Raw genomic sequence first — 20323 nt, 5'->3', positions numbered from 1 at the left:
TGTGTGTGTGTGTGTGTGTGTGTGTGTGTGTGTGTGTGTGTGTGTGTGTGTGTGTGTGTGTGTGTGTGTGTGTGTGTGTGTGTGTGTGTGTGTATGCGTGTGTGTCCAACAGCCCCTTGGCCTTGTAAGTGCTACTCTAAGTGCTTATCCCAGCACTGTGTTATCCGAAAAAATGGTTTTCAAAATGGTGTGTGTAGACTGTTCAGTAGGTGTGTCTCTGATCCCCTCTGTGAGCACATCACTCAGCACTATGAGATTCATTATCTCTTCCACTGAAAGGCCTGGAATGGTTCTAGAGATATTGTGGAATGGTTTATCTCAGAAATATCTCAGAATGGCTGACGTTTATCTGATTGGCTAAATCCTTCATGGCACCACATTCCACTGACCCTCCTTCCCAATTTCCCAAAAGCTGCAAAATGGAGACTACACGAAATGTGCATATTCTCAAACACTACTGTATATCAAAGTACACTGTGGTGTGGACCAAGGTTACAGCACCAAGCTTACGGCTCTTTAGTTGTGCCTTACCTACATTCTGAGTAATAAGGGCGCAATATAAAACCCCAGTAGAGATGCATGGAGATCTCCCCTTAGTTTAGGGAAAGATTCTCTCCTTGTATCAGCGCAGCGATCTAACCGATTAACACTGTCAGGGCCCAGGCTTGTTTGTCCTCATGCTGTACAAAGCCACTGTGACCTTTCAGTCAACTGGTCAGACTTTGCATTTATTCCTGCTATTTCCTTTTTATGCAAATGCAGACTGATCTGTTCCAGGGAGTGGGATTTTGGGCCTCACTGGTATTAATAAAGGGAGATTTTGGGGCCCAGGTGAAGATTATGGGAGTTTGGTCTGGTTAGTGATATTAGAGGATGGGGCTGGTTAATATTTCAGATGTACTGGGCTGGCTGTGGAGGGGTCATTATATTACATCTCTGGGTTACTTTTAATCTTCAGTCCTGTTTAGATGAAATCCTTCTCGACTATATGGCACATGCAGGAAGGTCCATGTATAAGAAGACTCTCCATGACTATACTCTTGGGGCTGTATCCTGGTTGAAACAGTGTAATAGCAGTATGAATGGTTACATTTATAAGCAAGCTTCACCATCTGAATTTCCAGCAGCTTCTCTGAGTAAGGTATTTTTCCACACTCTAAAACCACACGGTTTAAGTGAGTGTAATACTGGAATCCAGCATTTATTATTAATCTAAAGATAACACTTCCAGTGCTGAACCTCAAGAGTGGTGGGCAATGGGCTAGGCTGAGAGGGGGAAGGGGGAGGTAACGTTAATATTCCCTTTCCTCTGAGAGTGCCTCTCAAAAAGGAGACATCTATCGCTCTCATCCCCCTGCTTTTATTTCCCTTTCAGCTCATCTTAAATTTCCATTATTCACCACAAAAAGCCTACCCGAGCCTATTCATATGGCTCTGTGACACTGACGGCCCTTCTACACACTCATACACACACACACTTCAACCAACACTGTTATTAATCATCCCTATCAGTTTCTCACATCTCCCTGCTATTGGCTGTTTAATCACTAAATCACTAAAATAATATAGGGGGTAGAGTGCCTGTTGCCATGGCGACCAAAATTTAAAAGGTCAGGGTGAGTTTATCTTATCAGTGATAGAGAATGGTTACTAATTACAGATAGGTACTACCAGCTTTCAGTCCACTGGGCCCTGCCTTAAAACACTATCAGCAATCCACACCGGCCTGATATTAAAATTATCTACAGTCATCCACACAGACACACCTCGCCCTGGCACTGCACACCACGGCAGACCAGACAAGACAGGACCAGACTTTATCAGAGCTAACTAATACTCCAAACTAATGAAACAACCCTGTTTTAATGAGAGCTGTGGTATGTACTCAGCTCAGCTAGTGACTGATGAATTGTGGCTTTTATCTAGGTTATTCCCTCAGCTAAGGGTGATGTATATCCTACTAAAATGTATAAGTATATTTATGACTAATTGCAACTATAGAGGAACCATAGTGCTCATAGTTAATGATGAGACCTAGCTTTCGTGAAAGATCACCAATCATATGGCTTTATTAGGAAGTGATTTATATAGACAACATAACACTGTAATAATATTTTTGTTGAAGTTATAAACTAATACCTAACCTGTCGTATTATTTTAAAATATGTAATATAATTGATATCAGTGAAATCGCTATAGCTAATTGGTAGGTCTACCATTACTTGTTACTTAGAGGGAGAGATTACAAAATATGTGATTTGTTTGTAACCAAATTACAAGGCAATATTTCTTAAACTTACAGAAGGTAATCAATTTCACCAAAATGAAATGTACGTTAACATGTATTGTGTTCTGATGTATTTCTAATACCTTTTAAAGACTTTTTCTGGTAGATGTTTTCTAAGACCTTTTCCATCTGTTTATCCAGAAATCAAAGCCATGCCTCATTTTTAAGATGGAATATGGTTGAAAAATGGTATCTAGGCCTTAATTTCCCCAAAATATAGGTTCTTAGTTTTCATTTGACACCCAATTTGATATGCTCCAATGCTCACATATTGGTGCTCTTTTCTTTTTGTTTTCAATGGAAATACCCAGCATTTAGCTTTATTGCATTTTGTACCAATAATAACTATGTTTGTAATCAAGACATTTTTGTTTTAATAATCGTGTGTGGGAACTACAAGGTTTGAGCCTATTATACAGCTACTTTTTACAACTAGTTATCCATTGTGGTTATTTTAGTAAATCATATACCATATATTCAAATGGTATGTGTTTCTGTGTTTATGTATGTATGTGCATTCAATTGTGTGTGTGTGTGTGTGTGGGTGTGTACTGTGTATGTTCACTTGTTTCTCTACACTCTTACAGTTATCATCTTTGACATTTGGCTGTACTCCCCCGTATCGTCCCATCATCTGAGAAGAACACATTTTTCCCATCAGAAATCCCGTTGTGACTTTTTGCGTTCGAGGGGTGCTGATACTTCCTTTTGCAACCAGGGAAGATGCATAGATGTGAGTGCATCTTTTCTGGGCTGCGTTCCCTCTCCCCCTTCTGGATGTTATCAGAGCAGTGAGGGCTACAGTGATGCCCTGCCTCTTGAAAATACCCCCTTTCTTTGCTGCTGCCAGCCATGCAGTGGGTTATATTTAACAAGCTAACCCCATGCTATCTCCTCTACATCCCCTCTACATGCTCCACAGAGTTATCACACTCACATTCCCAGGATCTTTATTTTTATTTTTTAAAGCCATGTGACAGGAGGGACAGATAACATTTCAACTGCCATCCGCTCCTCTGCCCCTTTTATTTATTTTTACTCTCCGTGTCCCTTTTTTCCGCTCTCTGCCCACTTTTTTTTTTGGCCTTTCAATTTCTTTTTCTTGATCTCTAAATCTGAAATTTGTTGTTAGACCGATATAAACTGACATGGTCCTATGGTCATATGATCATGCAATGCCTCGGTAAGTTACAGTTGGATGTAGTGATGTGGAAGACTAGTGTTATTGTATATCCTGGCTCTGTGCAGCTCCTCCTAATCCAGGGTTTCTCTTCAGGGGGTAGTAGCAGTAACCACTGTGTTGAGTGTTTTTATGTTCTTTTAGGATGTATAATTAAGTCATAACAATTACTGGAGAGCCATAAAATAGTATTGTGGTTTAACAGGTTATGTGCAGATATTACACATCTTAGAAATGCACAGTTGTGACTTCCACAGGGCAGCCGGTATACTGAGTGGTTTAAAGAGCAGGTGCGGTGCGTACTCACTAAGCAGTACTAAGAGAACAGTAGGCTATGATACTGCCGTTCTTAGTAAGCAAATACATTGTGTAGTTAACACCATTTTAAAGGTACTCAAACACTAGATACAAGCCAGAACAATTTGGATATCAAAGCATAGAGAGATCACAGTGATCCAATAGCTTGCATAAAGCAGCGTTAAGCGGATAAAAGCAGCTAGGCCATGAGTCGAGGCCTCTAATAGTCTCCTATCAGGGCTATATCAGTCTAGTCTAAACCCTAACCCCCAACACGTTCACTGGGGGTCACTTTCGCTACAGCTTCCCAGCAGCCTCTGCACTTTGAGCACTGTTTTGTTGATCCAAATCTGGGCAGTTTTTTTATTCTTCTCTGGCTCTGGGATGTGTTTAGTCTCTCGTGCAAGCAGAAACACCTGTGTAAGTGTTTGTCTGTTGGAGCAGTGGCAACGGTTGTAGGCCCCTCTGGTTGGAGAGTTAAGCTAAGGCCTCAGGGTCAACACTCAGATAAGACGGCCAACCGAAGGCCGCGGCACTTCAGACAAAAAGAGAGGAGGAGATAGAACAAGGCTCAGGAGGAGGAGGTGCTTAGATCTCCTGCTGGTTTCTGTCAGCGCTTTGAGAGCGTTAGTGGAGGAGAAATGGCAGTGGGTTGAGGCTTCTCTCTTCTTCTTCTCTCCTCTGCATACCATCATAATCATTCCCCCTCCCATCTTCATTCAGGGTTAAGATCAAGGAGGAGAGCGGTGGAGGGATTGCAATCATCCTCCTCTTATGAGATCTCTTACATATTCCCTCCCACATAAGTAATTACCAAGATTCTAACTTGACTCACTCAGATGTCTTTCTTTATTTGCACGTCCAGTTCCATTCTTGTAGTGGTGTTGCTCTGAAAATGGATGGCACAGAGAAAAACTGGCACCAAACTAAAAGTTAGGATATGAACTACTCAGACCTGTGTAGATTTACTTAAGCGTGCGTGTAATTGGCGTAAAAGGCCATGTTAGGATCCAAGCCAAGTTATGAGTTTGGCCCTAAGTTCTTACACACACTTGACACAAAATTACCTAAATTCTATGAGAATGTGTGGAAATTCTCATCGGTGCTCAAGGACACTTCCTATATAGCATGTGAGAGTCTGATAAAGAATATGCAACAATATCACTGTTATTTATCCTTCCAGACTAGAGTGTGGAGAGATTGTTCTACTGTGGTTTCTGTTTGGGAAAATAACAGTCAAACTTAAGATCGTGTGTGTGTGTGTGTGTGTGTGTGTGTGTGTGTGTGTGTGTGTGTGTGTGTGTGTGTGTGTGTGTGTGTGTGTGTGTGTGTGTGTGTGTGTGTGTGTGTGTGTGTGTGTGTGTGTGTGTGTGTGTGTGTGTGTGTGTGTGTGGAAGGGGGGGTATAGTGACCCCTTTACGACCCCCTAGTGATGCGTATAATATTGCCCATTTTGATTCTAATAGGTGCATCTCTTTTCAATTTGCTCAGCAAGCTATTTACTTGGTTTCAGTGAACAGACCCACAGCTGGACGCTATAGTCCCCAGAATCACTACCTATTTATGGCTCCTATACTAAGGAGAAGGATACATTTTCAAACCTCTTGTACCTTATTTGTGTATTTTGGAAGTCCAGGGCATTAGATTTATGTGAAATGGGTATGTATTAGGATCAAAAGATGGAGGAAGATGTTATTGCAAAAGGTCCCTCTATCCAGTTTCCATACACAGACACGCACACACTAGTCAAAAATTTGAATTGGAGGGGTGTGTGTCTGAGTGCGTCAGTATACCCACTCAGTGGCCTTGCTGGTTGTTCAGGATAGATAGGGAGCAGTGCAATAAGTAGTTGTTTCAAACCCCCCCCTACCCCCCGCCCCTCTCCCCATGGATCTTGGGAACGGTGGGAAAGTTAAAATCTGCTGCTATTTTCAATCTTTTATCAGGGCGCTTATCGCCTGGCTCTTGTCTGCATGCCTGGCTTCAATAGTCCAGGGTCTCGGCTCAAGCCGCCTGGCAACTCAACTCCCCCTGGTTCTCCCCTCGTGCTCTGCTCTCGCTGTACTCTCTGCCCAAGAGCAAATATGACCATGGAGATGGGATCGAGTAGGACAGTGTCGTTTTTTCTTATTTAGGGAAATTTTTTGTCAATGTTTTTCATGGTGGTTGTTTTTGTGTCTGTGTGTGTCTTGTTTTTGGAGGTTGTGTCTGTGTGTGAGTGAGAAATGTATTCATAATAACCCTCCTACGTACAGGCAGCGTGATGCAAAACCTTATCTTAAAATGAAATTACATTTTAAACACAAGAAAACGGGTGCACATACAGTACACCATTTTCCCTTTAGACAACACAACACACACATCCTTACGCACAGTACATCCTATAATGAGTGGATCGTAGGTCCTGCCCTCCTATATAACCTCTGTGGGATAGTATCATGGTCTTGATAATAATGACCATCTTTCACCGGGAGAGTGTTTGATGAGGTGCCAAGTAGGAACCGTTGTGATGTGTGTCTAGGGAGGGAGGGGACATCATTCCACATACTGTATCCTAGAGAGGGAACATATACCACACTGGTCATATAAGAACCTCATTATGATTATAAAGTGTCATATATATATATATATATATATATATATATATATATATATATATATATATATATATATATATATACACATTTTAAACCTGTTGAACATTACTGTTAGATGTTACTATTTTGCTAACTGTTAATGCTTTAACAGTTGCTGTAATTACAAGTAGATGAACAAGGACAGTGACGTTTATAGTCAAATAACTAAAATGGTTGAGAGGTCACCAGGTCACTAGGTCACACAGCTAGACGTTGCTGTGCTCTTGAATGTTCCATACCAGAAGCCTGTTGATTTTTAAGCTGTGTGAAATGTATTGACAAATGCAAATTCGCTGATAATAATCTGTATTCTGCACCCAAACAAAGGTGATGAAATCTTGTAAAATGTCCTTGCAATTACAGATATTGTTTTATACGTCACCATTCACCATGTACCTTGGTGCACACAATGCTGATGCCATTGATGTGGGGAATATACTGTATCTCAAGGTATAAGGTGTGGTTGGTATAACGAGTGTCTTAAACAACCTGCATTCCCACCCTGCTGCCCATGAAGTGTCACAGAATCTGGACTCATCTGAAAATTCTGTGTTAGTAGGTATTGTAGCTAGTGGAGTTAGATGAAAAAGTAAGAATGCCATTGTGAATGTAATGCTGTTAGTGTGTATGAGGCTCAAAGACGCTTGGACCCTATCAGGGGCTAAAAACACCATGTTCCAACATGGAAAACAAGAGGAAGATTTATTTTAGCCCAGCAGAAATGTCCTCTTGAGAGGTGGTGCTATCTGATAGATTGGTGTGAAGAGGTTTGTTGATCTCCCCTTGCAGGGGTAGTTTTTCTCTCATTGGGGCATGAAGTATACCCCTGTACTGGACAATCCATCACTGGCGATGCTGGGCAGTGGGTAACCTTGGTGCTATCTACCATCACACCTGCCCTCTCAGGGCCCACAGAGTGATATCCAGGCAGAAGGAAGCTGGTTTCCCTCCATGTTACTAACTCCTTCCTGTTTTCCTTCCCTAGTCCCGTTCTCTTTCTGTGGGTTCATTCACCCCGTCGTCTCCCCTGGACCATTATCAGGGAGAAGAGCTCCTGCTCATTAAGGAGTTAATTTTCTCCTTCCTATCTCTGATTTGTATAGTGAACCTAAAGCACTGTGAATTCTTTAAATGTATTTCGTGTTATCAAAAGGAGAAAAAGGGGAAATGGGGGATATTTAATCGTTTAAGTAGTCTTCCTGGGGAACTATGCTTTTTTTCCTCTCTCTTCCCAGCAATGTAAAGAAATCCTGCTGAAGCTGCCCAGCTCAGTAATTCAGTTTTTAAAGCAATGAAGAAGAAAAAATAGAACGACTTGATGAAATTCCACTATCAGCTCCGAACCAATATGCAAAATATCTCGCTGGAAATCAAATAGCTATTATGTTTTCATTTCCACGTCGGCGTATTTGCTTAATGAAGAGGAGACAGATCAGACCAGCAGAGAGAGTCTGCAGGAGCCGATAACCGAGAACGGCTCCCAGCTATCCGCACAGAGTGACGCTCCCAGTCACAGTGTTTTTTTCTGAGCGCGAGGGAGGGGTGGTGGGGGGTAGAGAGGAAGAAAGCAGGAGAGCAAGAATATAAAAGAGAGATGGCAGGGTGGAAAGGGGAGAAATGGGGGGGGTGATTATATACTGTAGGATGGAGTGAGGGATGTAGTAAAGGGAAAAGAGAGATTTAATTTGGGGAGATGTAACGGAAAGGGGGGGGGTGTTTGTCAAAGCTTCTGTACCTCAGTGCTCTGTCCGGGGATTTAACTGTTTGATGTTTGACGTCCTGCTGTCACGTGGTCCACATTCGGGATCAGGCGGGCCCTGTTTGAAGTGCTCCAATGCCCTGTGCACATGAATATCATTGCCACACATTATCATCATATTATAATCACACTCATTATCATAAGTATTATAATCAGTCATTCGTATGATTTCACTGATGGCGTTGAGACATTTTATGCAGATATATTTTTCTATTCAGTTACAGGCTATAGCTCTCACATATTTTCTGACTGTGTTTAGTCTGGCTGCGGTTTGACAGACAGTTCTGCTCACAGGAATGCTACTTATATATAAAGTGATGGAATGACATGAGATGCAGCCACTAAAATATGGAAGACTTATTTTCTCTTCCACAACCCCAACATTCTACATACAACCTGTGTTTTATGGGAAGAAAAGTATGTAGTGTACCAACTATACTAATTTCCCTTTCATCCCCATATACAGGCATTATAGTGTGTGTGACTGCCCTCTCTATAGCCTCTATGTGGGCCTGGGTCTTCACTGAGGGCTGGTGAGGCAGCTAGGGAGTGGTATGGTAATTCTAAACCCAGGTAGATAGGTGTGACGGGCCCCAGCCTGTTTCAGAGCCTCCATCTCCCTGACTCTACACCTGTCTGTCTGCAGTCGGTCCAGAGTGAGTCCCTGCCACTCGTCTGCTGTCAGGGCAGTAAGAGCGCAGAGCAGTGTAGCCCAGAGGCCCTCGGGCTTATCTGCGATGTCAGGGATTGTGGTCACCTGTGGCACCCATCACCCTACTGCACTCTGGTCCTTCATCTGTCTGCTGAGTACTCAACCATCATCGCAGGAGATTTGGAGGTCTTTAGAGCGATCAATGTCACCAAGATTTCATATCAAATCAAATGTTTTTAGTCACATGCGCCGAATACAACAGCCTTACAGTGAAATACTTACTTACGAGCTCTTAACCAACAATGCAGTTTAAAAAATAAGAAATTAAAAGTAACAAGTAATTAAAGAGCTGCAGTAAAATAACAATAGCGAGACTATACAGGGAGTTACCGGTATAGAGTCAATGTGCGGGGGCACTGGTTAGTCGGTAATTGAGGTAATATGTACATGTACACTTCCTTTCAAAAGTTCGGGGTCACTTAGGCATTTCCTTGTTTTTTAAAAAGAAAATCACATTTTTTTGTCCATTAAAATAACATCAAATTTATCAGAAATACAGTGTAAACATTGTTAATGTTGTAAATGACTATTGTAGCTAGAAACGTCTGTTTAATTGTTTTTGAATATCTACATAGGCGTACAGAGGCCCATTATCGCAAAACACCAGTCTCAACGGCAACAGTGAAGAGGCAACTTTGTGATGCTGGCCTTCTAGGCAGAGGGGCAAAGAAAAAGCCATATCTCAGACTGGCCAATAAAAATAAAAGTTTAAGATGGGCAAAAGAATACAGTCACTGGACAGAGGAACTCTGCACCCCGGAGTCGCCTGTTCACTGTTGACGTTGAGACTGGTGTTTTGCGGGTACTATTTAATGAATCTACCAGTTGAGGACTTGTGAGGTGTCTGTTTGTCAAACTAGACACTCTAATGTACTTGTCCTCTTGCAGTGTTGTGCACCGGGGCCTCCCACTCCTCTTTGTATTCTGGTTAGAGCCAGTTTGCGATGTTCTGTGAAGGGAGTAGTACAGAGCGTTGTACTAGATCTTCAGTTTCTTGATATTTCTCGCATGGAATAGCCTTAATTTCTGAGAACAAGAATAGCCTGTAGTCGAACCCACAAATGCTGATGCTTCAGATACTCAACTAGTCAAAAGAAGTCCAGTTTTATTGCTTCTTTAATCAGGACAACAGTTTTCAGCTGTGCTAACATTGCAAAAGGGTTTTCTAATGATCAATTAGCCTTTTAAAATTATAAACTTGGATTAGCTAAAACAAAGTGCCATTGGAACACAGGAGTGATGGTTGCTGATTATGGGCCTATATACGCCTATGTAGATATTCCATTAAAAGTCAGATGTTTCAGTTACAACATTAACAATGTCTGATCAATGTGATGTTATTTTAGTAGCCAAAAAATGTGCTTTTCTTTCAAAAACAAGGACATTTCTAAGTGACCCTAATTTTTTTTGCATAGATGATAACAACAGAGAAGAGCAGCAGTGTAAAAGAAGGGTGGAGCGGGGCGGGGCAATGCAAATAGTCTGGGTAGCCATTACATGTTCAGGAGTCTTATGGCTTGGGGGTAGAAGCTGTTTAGAAGCCTCTTGGACCTAGACTTGGTGCTCCGGTACTGCTTGCTGTGCAGTAGCAGAGAGAACAATCTATGACTAGGATGGCTGGAGTCTTTGATACATTTTTAGGGCCTTCCTCTGACACCGCCTGGTATAAAAGGATGGCATGAAGCTTGGCCCCAGTGATGTACTGGGCCGTACGCACTACCCTCTGTAGTGCCTTGCGGTCAGAGGCCGAGCAGTTGCCATACCAGGAAGTGATGCAACCAGGGTACTCTCGATGGTGCAGCTGTAGAACGTTTTGAGGATTTGAGGACCCATGCCAAATCTTTTCAGTCTCCTGAGGGGGAATAGGTTTTGTCATGCCCTCTTCATGACTGTCTTGGTGTGCTTGGACCATGTTAGTTTGTTGGTGATGTGGACAGCAAGGAACTTGAAACTCTCAACTTGCTCCACTACAGCCCTGTCGATGAGAATGGGGGCGTGCTCGGTCCTCTTTTTCATTTGTATTGATCACGTTGAGGGAGAGGTTGTTGTCCTGGTACCACACGGCCAGGTCTCTGACCTCCTCCCTCTAGGCTGTCTCGTCATTGTTAGTAATCAGGCCTACCACTGTTGTGTCATCGGCAAACTTAATGATTGTGTTGTAGTCGTGCCTGACCGTGCAGTCATGAGTGAACAGGGAGTACAGGAGGGGACTGAGCATGCATCCCTGAGGGGCCCCTGTGTTGAGGATTGGTGTGGCGGATGTGTTGTTACCTACCCTTACCACCTGGGGGCGGCCCATCAGGAAGTCCAGGTTCCAGTTGCAGAGGGAGGTGCTTAGTCCCAGGGTCCTTAGCTTAGTGATGAGCTTTGAGGGAATTATGGTGTTGAACGCTGAGCTGTAGTCAATGAATAGCATTCTTTTTTCCTTTTGTCCAGGTGGGAAAGGGCAGTGTGGACTGCAATAGAGATTGCATCCTCTGTGGATCTGTCAGGGCGGTATGAAAATTGGGGTTGATCTTGGGTTTCTGGGATAATGGTGTTGATGTGAGCCTTGACCAGCCTTTGAAAGTACATCATGGTTACAGACATGAGTGCTACGGGTCGGTAGTCATTTAGGCAGGTTACTTTAGTGTTCTTGGGCACAGGCACTGTGGTGGTCTGTTTAAAACATGTTGGTATTACAGACTCGGACAGGGAGAGGTTGAAAATGTTGGTGAAGACACTTGCCAGTTGGTCAGCGCATGCCCGCAGTACACATCCTGGTAATCCGTCTGGCCCTGCGGCCTTGTGAATTTTGACCTGTTTAAAGGTCTTACTCACATGGGCTGCAGAAAGCATGATCACACAGTCTTCCAGAACAGCTGGTGCTCTCATGCATGTTTCAGTGTTATTTGCCTCGAAGCGAGCATAGAAGTAGTTTTGCTCGTCTGGTAGGCTTGTCAGTGAGCAGCTTGTGGCTGTGCTTCCCTTTAGTTTGTAATGGTTTGCAAGCCTTACCACATCCAACTAGCGTCAGAGCCAGTGTAGTGCGATTTGATCTTAGTCCTGTATTGATGCTTTGCCTGTTCGAGGTTAGAGTCCTGCTCCCTGAAAGCAGCTCTAGCATTTAGCTCAGTGAGGATGTTGTCTGTAGACCATGGCTCCTGGTTTGGGAATGTACGTTCGGTCGCTGTGGGGACGATGTCATCGATGCACTTATTGATGAACCAATTACTGTGGTGTACTCCTCAATGACATTGGAAGAATCCTGGAACATATTCCAGTCTGTGCTAGCAAAACAGTCCTGTAGCTTAGCATCTGCTTCATCTGACCACTTTTTTTTAGCAGGAGGCACCTGCTTCTTGCTTTAATTTTTGCTTGTAAGCAAGAATCAGGAGGATAGAATTATGGTCAGATTTGCCAAATGGAGGGCGAGGGAGAGTTTTGTATGCGTCTCTGTGTTTGGAGTAAATGTGGTCCACAGTTTTTTTTTCTCTGGTTGCAGAGGAAGGTGTGTAATATGCTGATGGAAATTAAGTTAGACAGATTTAAATTTCCCTGTAATAAAGTCCCTCGGCCACTAGGAGCGCTGCCTCTGGCCGAGCTTTTTCCTGTTTGCTTATGGCGGAATACAGCTCATTGAGTGCAAGCATTTGTCTGTGGTGGTATGTAGACTGCTATGAAAAATACAGATAAACTCTTTAGGTATGTAGTGTGGTCTACAGCTTATCATGAGACACTCTACCTCAGGCAAGCAAAACCTTGAGACTTCCTTAGATATTGTGCACCAGCTGTTATTTACAAAAATACATAGTTCGCCACCCCTTGTCTTACCAGATGCCGCTGTTCTATCCCACCGATACAGTGTATAACCAGCCAGCTGTCGTTGTTCAGCCACGACTCCGTGAAGCATAAGATTTTACAGTTTTTAATGTCCCGTTTGTAGTTTAGTCTTCCGCGTAGGTCATCGATTTTATTTTCCAAAGATTGTACGTTTGCAAGCAGAACGGAAGGCAGTGGGGGTTTAATCGATCGCCTACGAATTCTCAGAAGGCAGCCCACCCTCCGGACCCTTTTTCTCCGCCTTCTCTTCATGCAAATGACGGGGATTTTGGCCTGTTCCCGGGAAAGCAGTATGTCATTCACGTCGGACTCGTCAGACTCGTTAAAAGAAAAATACACTGCTCAAAAAAATAAAGGGAACACTTAAACAACACAATGTCCAAGTCAATCACACATCTGTGAAATCAAACTGTCCACTTAGGAAGCAACACTGATTGACAATAAATGTCACATGCTGTTGTGCAAATGGAATAGACAACAGGTGGAAATTATAGGCAATTAGCAAGAGCCCCCAATAAAGGAGTGATTGTGCAGGTGGTGACCACAGACCACTTCTCAGTTCCTATGCTTCCTGGCTGATGTTTTGGTCACTTTTGAATGCTGGCGGTGCTTGCACTCTAGTGGTAGCATGAGACGGAGTCTACAACCCACACAAGTGGCTCAGGTAGTGCAGCTCATCCAGGATGGCACATCAATGCGAGCTGTGGCAAGAAGGTTTGCTGTGTCTGTCAGCGTAGTGTCCAGAGCATGGAGGCGCTACCAGGAGACAGGCCAGTACATCAGGAGACGTGGAGGAGGCCGTAGGAGGGCAACAACCCAGCAGCAGGACCGCTACCTCCGCCTTTGTGCAAGGAGGAGCAGGAGGAGCACTGCCAGAGCCCTGCAAAATGACCTCCAGCAGGCCACAAATGTGCATGTGTCTGCTCAAACGGTCAGAAACAGACTCCATGAGGGTGGTATGAGGGCCCGATGTCCACAGGTGGGGGTTGTGCTTACAGCCCAACACCGTGCAGGACGTTTGGCATTTGCCAGAGAACACCAAGATTGGAAAATTCGCCACTGGCGCCCTGTGCTCTTCACAGATGAAAGCAGGTTCACACTGAGCACGTGACAGACATGACAGAGTCTGGAGACGCCGTGGAGAACGTTCTGCTGCCTGCAACATCCTCCAGCATGACCGGTTTGGCAGTGGGCCAGTCATGGTGTCGGGTGGCATTTCTTTGGGGGGCCACACAGCCCTCCATGTGCTTGCCAGAGGTAGCCTGACTGCCATTAGGTACCAAGATGAGATCCTCAGACCCCTTGTGAGACCATATGCTGGTGCGGGTGGCCCTGGGTTCCTCCTAATGCAAGACAATGCTAGACCTCATGTGGCTGGAGTGTGTCAGCAGTTCCTACAAGAGGAGAGCATTGATGCAATTGATCCAATTGAGCACATCTGGGACATCATGTCTCGCTCCATCCACCAACGCCACGTTGCACCACAGACACGTTGCATCCAGGAGTTGGCGGATGCTTTAGTCCAGGTCTGGGAAGAGATCCCTCAGGAGACCATCCGCCACCTCATCAGGAGCATGCCCAGGCGTTGTAGGGAGGTCATACAGACACGTGGAGGCCACACACACTACTGAGCCTCATTTTGACTTGTTTTAAGGACATTACATCAAAGTTGGATCAGCCTGTAGTGTGGTTTTTCACTTTAATTTTGAGTGTGACTCCAAATCCAGACCTTCATGGGTTGATAAATTTGATTTCCATTGATAACTTTTGTGTGATTTTGTTGTCAGCACATTCAACTATGTAAAGAAAAAAATATTTCATAAGAATATTTCATTCATTCAGATCTAGGATGTGTTATTTTAGTGTTCCTTTTATTTTTTTGAGCAGTGTAGTTTTCTGCCAGTTCGTGGTGAGTAATCGCTGTTCTGATGTCCAGAAGTTATTTTCGGTCATAAGAGACGGTAGCAGCAATATTATGTACAAAATACGTTTTTTTTAAAAAGTTACAAATAATGCAAAGAAACAAACTAAAATCTATTAAAATTCAAATCTATACATTTTGCTAGATTTGTTTAATTTACGGCGTAATCAATGAAGTCATTCATCATTACTTTCCTCGGATCAAATGAAATATATGTTTTATTTCACCTAGATATCAAATTAGAGAAATCATTCCGATCGCATGGACTACATTTTTTGCAAAGTATAACAAAAGCTTAATTCTGATAATTGAAGTGGGCTTTAAACCCTCTTGGGGGTTCAAGCTTGAAAGACCTGATAGAACTGAAGTTAAAATAATATTTACTCAATCCTTCGTCATTCCTTTAAGTCTGAACAATAAGAGGCTCCTCTTCAGCATGTGACTCTGTCAGGTAACCCAGTTCCCTCTTCAAGAGTACATACGAAGGGGCCTCTCTCACTTTCTCTAAATATCCTCCTCTTAAGATTTTCTTCTTTCTCACAAGTGTCTGATTGTCTGATACAAGTAGCGCTTCTCTTCTTGTTCTGCTGTTTTGTAAGATGAGTATTAGTGTAAGAGCTGGCCAGGCGTCGGTAACTGTTTAATCAGTCTTGTTGAGCATGCAGGTTTGATGTGTTGTCTCTGTGTTTAATCACCGCTGCTGAGCACACAGGTTTGATGTGTTGTCTCTGTGTTTAATCACCGCTGCTGAGCACACAGGTTTGATGTGTTGTCTCTGTGTTTAATCCCCGCTGCTGAGCACACAGGTTTGATGTGGACGGCGAGTTAATAAAGCAGTATCTCCTCTGCCTTCATCAGCTTTACACTTTGTTCTGTGCTGTATTAGAGTGGCAGATGGAGTTGGAGGCTGCTCTGAGTTCCCCCCAACCCGCTCTCTTTCTTTTTCACTGTCTTTATGATGAAAAGTCTGTGTCACAGATGCATGCAGATTAGTGTGTGTGTGTGTGTGTGTCTGTGTGAGTGCACGCACATGAATGACTTGAGACTTATTTCAGAATTTGGCTAATGGTATCAGTTCAGGTTATATACTACATGTTTCAATACTTGATTGACAGTCCAGACATTTGCTCCTCAAATTATACTCGGCGACATCTCCATTGTGTGGCATATTTCTGTGTTGTTTTCAGTTACTTAATATACCTAATATGATTGGTTAACAAATTCATACATTTTTTTAATAAGTCTAATTCTGAATTGTTTAACCGTCAATTTATTCAGTGAGTTTTAAACAATTTGTGGTTATAACTTTTGTAAAGTTTAGATGATGTAGGATGGTACAATGCTTATCAAGTAACCCGTACTATCCTTTCTTCCAACTATCCTGAAGAGGGAAAAATATTATATATTTTTTTGTGGATAAATGAGGCAAAAGTTTCAACTTATTCCCCACAATTTGATGTCTGAAAGCAGTGGTGCGGCGATTGATTCATTAAACCAGAACAGTAATGAGGAAAGAAATGATAATTCAAACTTACATTTTTAACAAGAAATATAATTGGAATTTTATACAGAGAAGTCCCTTTGTACAATTATGATTAAAGGAAAATTAATTGTATGAAAATGTCCTCACACAGATATACTGTAAATTTGATCTACCAAAGCTCAAGCCACATAATTCTAAAATATTGTGTTCGGGATCGATCTTTTTTCTTTCATCTTTTTTTATTTAGTATTAAGGTCCAAATCTAACTGTTAATTTTATCTGAAACAGTGAACCATGCAGGCGTGGAAGTCAAAATTAGCCTAAAGATGTTTCATTTACAAAGACCGAAACACTTTGTCAGGCAGCGATTGTTTCCAAGCATTATCTCTGCCTCGTTTTAATTGCTTGGAAGTGAAATTAACAGAATTAGAAAAATTGCCTTTCTCTTTTTCTACAAGACTCTTTATTCACGGGTATTGTTGTGTGCTTTGTATAGATTATAGGCCTTTTTGTTCTAGGAGTGTAAATATATACGCCCCCCAGTCACGGCTTTAGCTTGGAACAATCCCACTTCGCTCATCACAACCTCATGGGAATTCATTTACAAACTATGGGGTAAAATCCCATTTTAATATCCAGTATTAATTTGACAAAAATGTACTTGTTTAAAATTGTGTTGTGCCCCAAGACTTACTTGCAATGCCTTTGTTTGCATTTGTCGTTTATTTTCTCCCATGGTAATCAGTAGAATAACCATTTACACCGATTTGACGGTTCCTAATCGTCTTTATGGAATAGGGCCGGAGATTAATTAATAATCTATGTGCTCTCCTGGGAATAGGCTGTAACGTTATGTCTACAGAGAGTTGTGGCATCCAATCCGATTTTAAATACTGGTGGGCTTTCATAATTAGAGTGGTCTCATGTAGAACCTTTTCTATGTGTGACAGTAGAGTGAAAGCATGTGAGGAGAGAGCTGTTCCCGACCTGCACCAATAGAATGAGACCGTGATGATGGGGATTGGGTCTGACGAAAACAAGGAAAGGTTTTGTGTTCTGATCCTTGGTTTTACTTAGTCTGGATTATAATTATTAGGAGAATACATATCAATTCATTTTTATTATTTTAAAACATTATTATTATTATTATTAAAGCATGATATTGTTTTGCTTTAATTTAGGCTATCCTCACCGGCCTAAAATAGCTCAGCAACAAAATCAGCAGGTAGTCAGCAGGGATTATAGAAATACAATATCAGGTTTGAGTTAATTATCTTATTATGACATTAGTAAAAACGCTTTAGTGTACCAAATATAAAATGTATTAAAAATGTTGCATTCGGGGAATAGCACTTATTTTTTCACACATTACGGAATCTGTTGTGCAGAATTTGATATCCTTAATTTTTTGGGGCACTCCTAATTCCATGAGATCAATTTTACAAGGGACATGAAATGAAAAATGTAATCACTTAAGAGCTTTCTGTTCAGTAATCTCTACTGAAGAGTGACAGCATAATATTCTAGTTTCACTGTATTTAAATGGCTAAATATATAGTCATGAATTGGGGTATGGATTCCTTCACCTGATGTTATTGTGCTGTGGGTTATAGGTTAATGTCTTCATATAAATGAGTGAAGATTTTCAATTCAATTAAATGTTCCCTCTTTTTTTCCTCTGTAAGGTTCTATTGGCGACCTGGAGGGTGGCGAGGACAACACACCTGAGGATGTCAGCCTATCGGGCGATGAGGGCGGAGCCTCAGACTCAGCAGAATGTGACAGCTCCAGTCCACCACCATATACCCCCCTGTACAATGAAGGTGAGCTCTCCCACCTCTGTTCACCCCCCTGTACAATGAAGGTGAGCTCTCTCAGCCTGGGGTAGCACTGAGAAACATACAGCTATCCTCTTATAACCATGCAACACAACTCAGTGAGTACCTGGTGGCATCTGAGCAGATCCACTGCTTCTCACAATGTCTTAGCTCATGACTGGTGCTGTAGCTTGCTGAGATGCTGTGAGTGACCTGACTCTCTGCCACTATTGCCAAATGGCTCATATGCCACTCAAATACTGCTGCCAGTGGTAGTTCCCGGGTTTTTCTCACTGAACCATTGCTTTTAATTCTGCCCCAGGTTATGAACAATTCTTGGCAAGTGCCCTGTTTCATTCTGTGGAACTATCTGTGGTGAGCTCATCATTTCAGTTGATTCATAAAACAGTTGTCTTCTGTGATGGCACCAGGCTCTTGGAGATATATTGATAGTGTCGTCTCAGTCTTTTGTCTCGGTCTCAGTCATATGTTTTCTAGTAATTATTTATCTATTCGGCTGTCTTCACTACAATAGGTATGACTGCGGCTGTTATGTTGACTCTATTATTCAATATTTGCATTGATGATTTGATTGATTCCCCCTACTCATTATGACTTCTTTATTAATTGTAAGTTAAAATATACGTTATGTGGTTCCTGGATAATAAGTTCTATACTCTCTCAAATCAACTGCCAGTGCTATGTAACCACTAATTCCCATAAACTCATCATATCCCAATATCCCACTACTTGATAATTGTTAACCAAAACTATGCAGAATAGGGGCACACCATCAATGAATGTTGAAAAGATAATTTCACATGTGCATACAGTACCAGCCAAAAGTTTGGACACCTACTCATTCAAGGGTTTTTCTTTCTTTTACTATTTTATGCATTGTAGAATAATAGTGAAGGCAAGCTATGAAATAACACACACGGAATCATGTAATAACCAAAAAAGTGTTAAACAAATCAAAATATATTTTAGATTCTTCAAAGTATCCACCCTTTGCTATGATGACAGCTTTGCACACTCTTGGCATTCTCTCAAGCAGCTTCACCTTGAATGCTTTTCCAACAGTCTTGAAGGAGTTCCCACATATGCCTAGCACTTGTTGGCTGCTTTTCCTTCACTTTGCGGTCCAACCCATCCAAAACCATCTCAATTAGGTTGAGATTTGGTGAGTGTGGAGGCCAGGTCATCTGATGCAGCACTCCATCACTCTCTTTCTTGGTCAAATAGCCCTTACACAGCCTGGTGGTGTGTTGTGTCATTGTCCTGTTGAAAAACAAATGATAGTCACACTAAGCGCAAGCCAGATGGGATGGCATATTGCGCAGAATGTTGTGGTAGCCATGCTGGTTAAGTGTGCCTTGAATTCTAAATAAATCACAGACAGTGTCACCAGCAAAGCACCATCTAACCACCTCCTCCATGCTTCATGGTGGGAACCACACATGCGGAAATTATTCGTTCACCTACTCTGCATCTCACAAAGATGGTTAGAACCAAAAATCTCAAATTTGGACACATCAGACCAAAGGACAGATTTCCACCGGTCTAATGTCCATTGCTCGTGTTTCTTGGCCCACGCAAGTCTCTTCTTCTTATTGGTGTCCTTAAGTAGTGGTTTCTTTGCAGAAATGCGACCATGATGTCCTGATTCACACAGTCTCCTCTGAACAGTTGATGTTGAGATGTGTCTGTTACTTGAACTCTGAAGCATTTATTTGGGCTGCAATTTCTGAGGCTAGTAACTTTAATAAACTTATCCCCTACAGCCGAGGTATCGCTGGGTCTTCCTTTCCCTTGGTGGTCCTAATGAGAGCCAGTTCCATCATGGTTTTTGCAACTGCACTTGAAGAAACTTTTGAAATGTTCCGAATTGACTGAGCTTCATGTCTTAAGGTAATGAAGGACTGTTGTTTCTCTTTGCTTATTTGAGCTGTTCTTGCCATAATATGGACTTTGTCTTTTACCAAATAGGGTTATCTTCGAATCATATTATTTTGAGTTATTACAGAGTTCTGTATTTCTTTAAAAAAAAGACAAAGTCCTGCTCTTGTGAAATTTTGGGATGGAGTGTTAAGTGATAAGCTTCTGCTGGTTGGCTTGGTTTGATAAACCCATGGAAATTCTGTCAGGTGTTAATTGAGACTAGATTAAAGTTTACCCAGGGTTGTGTGTTGGTTTCAGCTTGTGTGCTGCAGGTGAGGATGAGAGAATTAAGTGTGTGCGTGCGTGCCCTCTCGCTCGCTCGCGATGGAGAAGAATAGAACGTCGATTACATTACAGAGACAAATAAAGCTTGTATTTTTGTGTTTTCTCTTGTGTCTTTGTCTCCCCCCCCCCCCCAAACTGAATGGAGAAAAGCGACACGTCACCTTGTTGATTTAGCTCTCTCTC

At 42.3% G+C, this 20323-nt stretch overlaps 1 protein-coding gene across 2 annotated transcripts in view; it reads left to right on the top strand.

Annotated features, from left to right (window-relative positions):
- Positions 1-20323, top strand: part of LOC124037698 (zinc finger protein ZFPM1-like) — a 92620-nt gene that overhangs the window by 26312 nt on the left and 45985 nt on the right. The window contains exon 2 of one of the 2 annotated variants that reach the window (XM_046352671.1): positions 17783-17920. In XM_046352671.1, coding sequence (XP_046208627.1) covers positions 17783-17920 — 138 coding nt within the window. Of the gene's footprint in view, positions 1-17782; positions 17921-19696; positions 19826-20323 lie in introns of those variants that run through there. The other variant, XM_046352680.1, reaches the window with a different exon arrangement.

The sequence above is a fragment of the Oncorhynchus gorbuscha genome, linkage group LG01 (assembly GCF_021184085.1).
Source record: "Oncorhynchus gorbuscha isolate QuinsamMale2020 ecotype Even-year linkage group LG01, OgorEven_v1.0, whole genome shotgun sequence".
In the NCBI taxonomy this organism is placed as follows: Eukaryota; Metazoa; Chordata; class Actinopteri; order Salmoniformes; family Salmonidae; genus Oncorhynchus; species Oncorhynchus gorbuscha.
This window is presented reverse-complemented; position numbering and strand designations above follow the sequence as displayed.